Source organism: Ornithodoros turicata, chromosome 1 (assembly GCF_037126465.1).
Source record: "Ornithodoros turicata isolate Travis chromosome 1, ASM3712646v1, whole genome shotgun sequence".
Lineage (NCBI taxonomy): Eukaryota > Metazoa > Arthropoda > Arachnida > Ixodida > Argasidae > Ornithodoros > Ornithodoros turicata.
In genome coordinates, this window is record NC_088201.1 from 233,099,561 (window position 1) to 233,108,062 (window position 8,502).

Sequence of the window (8,502 nt, forward strand, 5' to 3'; positions counted from 1 at the left end):
TGTGGATACACAGTTATAGTGCTTAAAAACACAATGGATTAATTCATATGGCACCCGGATTGAATTCAATTGCATCTGGCTTTTTTTCAGATGGCGCACGGATTAAATTGAATGGCGCTGGGATCATTTCAGATGGCACCTGGACTAATCCAGATGGCACTTGGACTAAAATGGGCGGGAAAACCTGTAGAGCACGTTCTTCTTCACTGCCCACGCCACCAACCTTCCTGAAGAACCGCACTCTCCGCGACTCTTAATCAGCTCGCCCTCTCCCCCTCTCTCTCACTCTCAAAATGGTTTGGTCTGGCGAAATCCGGCCCACCAACGCTCTGCCCTCAGAAGCTCTTGTGATCTTTTCTGGACAAAATTGGACACAAAGATATTGAGGGATCATTTCCGTCGAGCTTTTAAGAAAACTGTGGTACGTATTGATTGTCGAATGTCACGGATGTGACTGTACTGCATTAACAATGTGCCTCATGTTGTGTGCGCCGACACTATGGTCCCTGTGTCTGTTCTTGGGCACCAGTGAAACATTTTATTATTATTATTATTATTATTATTATTATTATTATTGTTTTGCATGAAGTATTGTCACGAAGCGAAATGGGCCGGCGAGTCGTCGAATACACAGCAAACGGTTTATTAAACTACTTGGTAGCAAAAGCACAAGAGTAATAGCTCTCTGAACACAACTGAGTCCAAAGAATGAATGCCCCAGCCTGGAGCGCACAAGCATTTAAGCGTGGCGCCGAAAAGTCTAGAAACAGCACGTGCGTTTGCCAGAGAGCAGGCGATGTGTCTGGAATCTTCTTGCTTCTTCTTCAGCACGTGTCGGGATGAGATGACCGTTTCGTGCCTGCCCTGGAAGTTTCTCGAAGACGATTCGTGGCAATATGCAACCGAACTGGAAGCTTTTCCTTCACAAAATCATCCCTTTGACACAAATCAGCTCTGCTTTTTGTGAAAGGGTTCATTTTTCTTGTGTCTACCTCTGCTAGTATACATATCACAATATATACAGGTTGACAAACAAGCTGCTGTTCTCTCTTTTTATTATTGCGAGCCTCTTACCAACAATTGGTCTGTAACACATCCTCGTGTCTCTCAGGTGGAAGGAATGTAACGAACGCTGTGCGAACCACAGGCGGATAAACACGACTCTTAAGGCCAGTTCCGACATATAGCAGCGCGCTAATATAGCGCTACAAAACGGCGCGCAAAAAACAGCGCTCACTGTTGTCGGACGGATCACACTTGCAAAGCGGCGCTAACGCTATAACTTAGCGGAAGTTCGGTGCTCGTTTCCGGTCTGTCCCATCATGGCGCCTCCGGAATTCAACAGCGTTCAGACGTACAAGTTCGATCAACTGATTGAACCAAAAATTACCGGACATTTTGAACGACAAACTCGCCGATTCCAATGATGTCGCCGTGCCATTAAATGCGGAGCCAAAACAACTCCACGACTTCCGCGACGTTATCGCTGAAGGGCCTGCTCATTGGCCAACACGAATGTAGCGCTAATATTAGCGCTGAAAAAGTTGATGCGAGCACATCTCCGGCAAGCGCTAATTTTCGGCGGTTTGGAGCAATGGGAGGAGGAAAATATCGCGCTATTTTCTAGCGCTACCTAGCAAATCGCGCTGTTTTCGCACGCTGTTTTGTAGCGCTATAGTAGCAGCAGCCATTTTGTCGCAACAGGCTTTTGGAGCCCCTTTGCAGTAGGAAATTAAAAGCAATCGTCGGCGAAGGCGAAGCTCGTATCTAGTTCGATTACGTGTTTCACGCGCAACAACGTGACATTCGACGATCAATACGCATCGGCTATTTATGTCTTTTCTTTTTACCTGGACAGAAATGCTCGAGCAACGTGTTTAAAAACGCACACAAAAACCAAACGATTAAAGCAAACTCATCAATCCTCGACAAAGAGCAGGAAAGTGTTCGAGCTTCGAAATTGCGGATATTTCTAACACAAAACTGTTCCTGCACAAAAACACTATTTAAAAAGTATCGCGTTGCAGAAGTAAGTAAATAAGTATTATCTGAAAAAAAAAAGGTTGAATCTGGATAGATGACGTAACACATGACGAGTATAGACGATCTCTGCCCCTACGTCATTGATACGTACCGTCGCCGCGCAAAGCATGGTGGTGGGCACTATCAGGTTTATGAACCAATGAGAGGACGCGTTTTTCCCGCTTCATGACGTCCACTGCAAGGTGTAACCTCGAACCAGTATTCTCGTGACGTCACATGTTTGCACACAGAAAGTCATCTACGTGCTCACCCACGCGCTATGGGGCCACGAAGTTATGATGGTTCGTCATTCCTTATTGCGCTTAATGCTGATTTTGCTTCCTAGTATGAGCAGTTACGACATCATGTTGTTCTGTTAACTACAGTATTACAATATTAACAATATTAAATATTAACAGTATTAAAGAAACGTTGAAATAATAAGCACGAACATTTAGATCACATTGACACAAGTGGAACGTACACGAATACGTTAGTAAGCAGATACACACACACAAACTTTCCTGCTTGACCGAAAAAACAAAACTAATAAGAACAGTCAACGCATTCACGATTCAATTTTGCTGTGAATTCCTGTTGCACATGTTTTCTTTTCTTTTTCTGGTTACACACACTATGCATTGAATACATTTCTTTTTTTTTTAAGTACGACTAATGCTTACGTTATAAAACACTTAATACTCTTGAATGCGAAATACAGACTGTGAGTCAGCAGTTGCTCTGGTGCCGTGTGCTTGCAACGTGTACGCGTCGTTGATTGCAGTTTGGAACATCTTAAGATTGCGTAAGGACCGAACATAAAATTAAGCGGGAGGGTTTTTGTGTATAATTTTCATTCGTGATGTCTCAACGAAAAAAAAGTAACAACTTGAATCAAATGAATTCAAAAGTGTACGCAATTATTTACTAAAATAATGTAAATGCGCATAAACAAAATACAATTTTGTTCATGAGCACCATAAAAACACCAATCAATAAATTAACTCAATTAAAAATTAAATTAATTCGATAAATTAAAACATAAATTAAATAAACATTGTTTAATTAACTACAGCAATTCTAATTACGCAAAGCTCACATCAAACCGTCACGCCGAAGCGTTAGATAAGCCTTCTGAAGTAACAGCCGCATAATCGGATAGATCAGAAAGAACCCCACAAGACGTTTCTCACTTCTTCCTTTTTCTTTTTTTTTTTTTGCAACATTTCCTGAACATAGCAGCATTCCCAGTTACCAATCATATTGACACTTTGAAAGCGAATCACGGAATGAAATCCCGCCACGAGGAAAAGCAACGAATGCAAAGTATACTGAGAATCTTTAGAACGGAGATGATATCGGCGTGAAGTGAGGAAAACAAAAAGACATCTAAGATCAGCGGGAGTGGTCTCGCCCCTTTTTCTTAAAACGTCCTTTCCTGATACTGCCCACGTATAAAAACGGAGCGCACTTCCACTTTCAAGCACATTTCGTCCCTTCAACGCAGAACGGTTCGGAACAGGTCCCACAATGAACGCTTTTGTAAGTGTCCGCCTCTTGTGATATATACTGTGGTCGAACTTTCTGTTTCTGTCCAACTCGTTAGAACGGGTGACAACGTCCAAGAGTGTCCGCCATTGAGTAACGCACGGTGGAGTGGGACGCTTTTTTTTTTATCCAGTCCCCTTACACCCCTTACACCACGATCTCCCCTCCCTATCCGCTTCGATATCGATATCGATTACGCATTGTGGTAGAAACATCAGTAATTCGGCGGCTTCTGCGCGTCATTACAAGGGTGTTAACGATAATTGAGGACGTATCCTCATCGGTCCTCGTAACTGCACGTTGTCCGTTGGGGCAAGTTTTTTTTTTTTTTTCAATTGTTCAAGTAATGGCGCGATGGCTTTTGAAATATCGATATATCTATACATCTTTTGAAAATGCCGGTACAGCGATAAAATATCGGTAGGCATACAGATAGTATATCGATATACCGGTATTTTGAGATGAGACATAGGTATATCGACGTTTGAAAAGTCATAAATATCAATATTTTAATCGCTGTTATCGATAATTTCTTACGATGTTGATATTTATCGATAACGAGAGTTTCGACGTTTTTGCATCACTACTAGTGGGACTGGGTACTGATAACCCGTTGCTTCACGTCACGCGCTCAATTACGATCACGAGCTAATTGGATAGGTAGAAAAGTTGATTTCCACATAAGCACGAGGTATGTCGCTGTTATTTCAAACCATGCAAAGGCAAAAACATCACGATAATTCACTTCTTGTAACTAAAAAAAAATAATAATAATAAATGAAGCCCATACGTTGCTCTAAGAGCCTCTAATGACATTTTTTTTATTTGATTTGGCTTTTTTTATTCCTTGGAAATAGTATAATTGAAATACATCGAAACATCCTGTACGTAAGCGCACCCCACAGTCGAAAATGAAGCATGTTTTGAAGACGCCTTCGAACAATTTCATCGAAGAGTTCACTTGTGAAATATATGGTTTTATTGTCATCCGATATAAGATAATAATTTAAAGAGATTTATACATTCAAATAATTTATTTTACTATTGCTTTATCAGCTTTATCAGGTGCGTGCATCAGGTGCTTCGTGGGCTTGCTTCTTAGTAAAATAAATTATTTCCATGTTTCAATTACTTTAAATACTGATCTTATTCCCTAGCGCTGTGCTAGTCGTTTCGCATTTTTGCTTGCTAGTTTAATAACTAGTACTAATAACTCTGTGTACAAATAAGTGCAATAAGCATGAGCGCGTGTAAATAATTGTGCTAATAAATCGGGCACGTAGCAAGCGACACAAGAAATACTGCGCAGATACGTCATGAGACATTTTGAAGCCCTCCACAAACTCACGCTTCCACAGAAGATTTCTACTTATGATTGACATTTCAAATAAATAAGGTACCGATAAGCTGGCGATAAGATACCGATCCCAAGACGGCAAATGCCGACAAATCAAGAAAACTTGTTCACCACGCCTACCCCGTCCCTTTCAGGTTGCCATCCTCGCTGCTCTCGTCGCTTCCGTTCACGCCGGTGGCTTCGGAGGACACGGCTTCGGCTTTGACGGAGGCTTCGGATACGGTGGCGGCTTCGGCCACGGCTACGGCCATGCCCACGTGGGACCTGCTCACGTCCACGGCGGACATGTGGGCTTTGGACACCCGCACAAGGCGCCCGTTCTCACCTTGGGCGTCGTGAAACAACCCGTCGCCAAGCAGCACTTCGTCTCCAAGGCAGTCGTGAACCACGTGACATCACCAGTCACAGCTGTTAGTCACGCGGTTGCCCCGCTTGTTAACTACCACGGCGACGTCAGTGCTGCCGGCGGCTTCGCCACTGGAGCTGCCCTCGGAACAGCCGCTGCTCTGCGCGCCGGAAACGCAGGGTTCGGCGGCTTCGGCCTCGGAGGAGGTTTTGGAGGCTACGGTCTCGGTGGAGGCTTCGGCGGCTTCGGTCTCGGCGGCGGATTTGGCGGCCTCGGGGGAGGCTACGGCCTTGGATATGGTCTCGGCGGAGGCTACGGCCTCGGCCATGGAAGTTTCGGAGGATATGGTCTCGGTTATGGCAAGGGATGGTAGAACTTGAGAGAATTGTGACAGAACATAGTATTCACGTATGGAAGGAAGTAGTGATTGTGCGTATTGTGTGACATTGTGTGAGAGGATGAGTTTATCATTGTCATTTGTGCATTCAGCATTTGTCTGCATCTGCGAATTTTGATGGTCAAATAAACAGTTAAATGCTTAAAAATGCTGAGCAGAGTTGATCCAACACTCGCTTTCCGGATGTGCTCGACATACCTCTCGTCAAGATGCCGCATTAGTTCATCGAATGCGCCTCGATGTCGCTTTTACAGCGCAGTGGTGTTACTGCTTGAGGCAAGTTGACTCTCCCCACTGCAGTCACCGCGGTGTTGTAGAAGATCTAGAGCTCATTCTTCTCCATTGCCCACACTACCAACCTTCCCGAGCCGTACTCTCCGGATCCCATAACGAGCTGGACTCTCGCCCCTTCTCTCGCACAAAATTGCTTGGCCCCTGGCAACATCCAGCCCACCAACGCTCTGCCCTCAATGCTCTCTACACCCTCTGGACACCATAGGACTTCGATCCTTATTGTGAAGGGGCTCATTATTTCATTCCCCGCATCACCACCAGCAATGGGGCAGAGCGTCGCCCCTGGCGATGAAACTCCCCATTCCTAATCGCGCAAAAAACTTGTTGTTGTTGTTGTTAAACGAAAAACACGCTCACTGGATGTTAACATTCATTGCATGCTCTCTACGAGGGATTGAGACCGTTTCTCCAAAGATGTATACCATAACCTGAAGCAACGGGCTGGTTCGAATATGGATGACTTTCCTGCAGTTCTGCAACAACTCGTGCATGAAGTTTCGACTTCGTTATCGAGCTACGGCGACGTCGACACTGGTGCAACTTTACTATGGTCACAATCGAACGGGGAAAGAAATTCATGGTGTCGTATTTCTCCCAAGTCACCCGACTTCAAGTCTCCCGGGACGAAACAACCGGTTCACGACTCCCAAGATGATTTTTCAGGGCGAAGGTCATTATTGTTTTTTTTTTTTATAGGTTCGGGTTAGATTATCACACATTGTAGGGCTGGCGGTTGCGGGCGCGACGAAGTAGCCTGCGCTTTAACGAATTAAGCGACCTAAGGAAAGGGTGCTAACGCGGGGTATCGAGCCTGGCTTACGTGTTTGTTAATACGAGTAATAGTTAATAATTCGGGGTTTTACGCCGCGAGACAACGGAAATCATGAGCGACGCCACAGCGGTCGGTCTGTGGATTGCTTTTGCCCACCTGAGGGTTCTTTAAACGGAGACTTCTTAAAGGGACCGAAAAGTGAATATAAACCTATCGAAACTTTATGTTCAGCGAAAAGCTTGAACCTTCAAAAGTTCAAGTATCAAAGAACTCCACTAAAATCGCTGTAGTTTTTCTGTATTCCAATTTTCATTAATTGCATGTCCAGGGACCTAGTCAGACACCGAGCAGTCTGTCAACAATTGCGTGACCCCGCACCATATGTCGAGGACCCATGTAATACGTGTGCTTCCGGTCGCTAATCCGGCGAAAACGAAAATGGCAGTGGACTTTTGTGACCACTTTTTACGCCGAGAATGTGGAGCCTCTTGAACATGAGTGCGCTGGAATTCTGCATTCGAGAACTGTCGCTCACAGAACTTCGTGCTTTAGCGTGCTGGAAAGTGTGTGCCACTGGTGTGTGCTTCGCAGTAGAAGATTACTCGTCCAGAGATTAAGCGGAGTCACATTCGTGTTCACCAGTAGCTCATCGTGCCGTGAACATCGACTGGTTTGTGAAATTTCCATGTATCAGGGAGGAGCACTTGTGTAAGCCGAAACAAGCGCTGTTTTTTTTTTTTTTTTCGTCGTGCAGGTGTTCACGTGTGAAATGCAAAGTGTGGAAAGCGGACAGCCAATTGCATCACAACTAACGAACATTTCGAAATGCTGTGCCTTGGCACCGAAGTACTGCAAGTGTCTTTTACATACATCCGAGAAACTGAACAGCATTGCTACACACCCGGCAGCGCCTGTGGTCTTTACGCGCTACTTGAACGCCAAACTGGACGGAAAACCCTTATTTCTGCAGGAAATTCCGTTATATCATCTGTCGGCCATTCACAAGAAGGATATGGGATGCTCCGAGAAAATACAATAGAAAGTCTTCCACTAGATATCGATCTGCGTCGTGCATGCTATTTGGTATGCTTTCCCATCAGTGCGCAGACTTGTAGAAATGTTGATGTCAGCAAATTTTCATTTCTTGCTTGATGCAGGTTTTTCTCGTTGCTTTTTCTTTGCTGTCACAGCATATTATAATTACTAGTTTGTTCCTGGAGGGTTAAGTAACCTGGGGGCTAAGTGATCTTGAGGGTTAAGTAATCTGTATTTGTAGGTTATACTAATGTCTTGTACATATGAGCAGTAAAGAAGATAATTTTCATCAGTGTCATTCAGCTGAACTGTGTTCATAGCCTTTTAATATACTTCTTATTGTCCATGTGTCCAAATGCCAATTAATATTTGAACCAAGATTGGGATTTAACACTTGATTAACTCTGTTTTACTAAAATTTGTAAACTAACTTTCTAACAACTAACATTTGTAAAGAAGGACTTGAGGGCTGACTTCAAGTATTATCAACCCTTCGGATCTGGGTACAAACTCAACCATGCAGCATTGGTGTGCATAATAGTCAAAAATGGTAAAATAATTTAGTGCATAAGTTCTCTGTTTCTGTAATTGAGATGTACTTTTGTAAAGTACTTTTGACAGCCACGCGTACTGCTACTGGCTTCAGTGTACACGACAAATGCATCGTAACATTTAATTGAAATATAACATAAGAGCAGAAGCAACATTTTGTCACAACTGAAACTATATCT

At 43.9% G+C, this 8,502-nt stretch overlaps 1 protein-coding gene across 1 annotated transcript; it reads left to right on the forward strand.

Annotated features, from left to right (window-relative positions):
• The first annotated feature begins 3,530 nt into the window (after positions 1 to 3,530).
• On the forward strand, positions 3,531 to 5,718 carry LOC135377176 (uncharacterized). The gene is made up of 2 exons (XM_064609459.1): positions 3,531 to 3,564; positions 5,062 to 5,718. Exons 1-2 carry the CDS (start codon positions 3,553 to 3,555, stop codon positions 5,644 to 5,646), a joined length of 597 nt encoding a protein of 198 aa, XP_064465529.1. The 5' UTR covers positions 3,531 to 3,552; the 3' UTR covers positions 5,647 to 5,718.
• Positions 5,719 to 8,502: the final 2,784 nt, after the last annotated feature.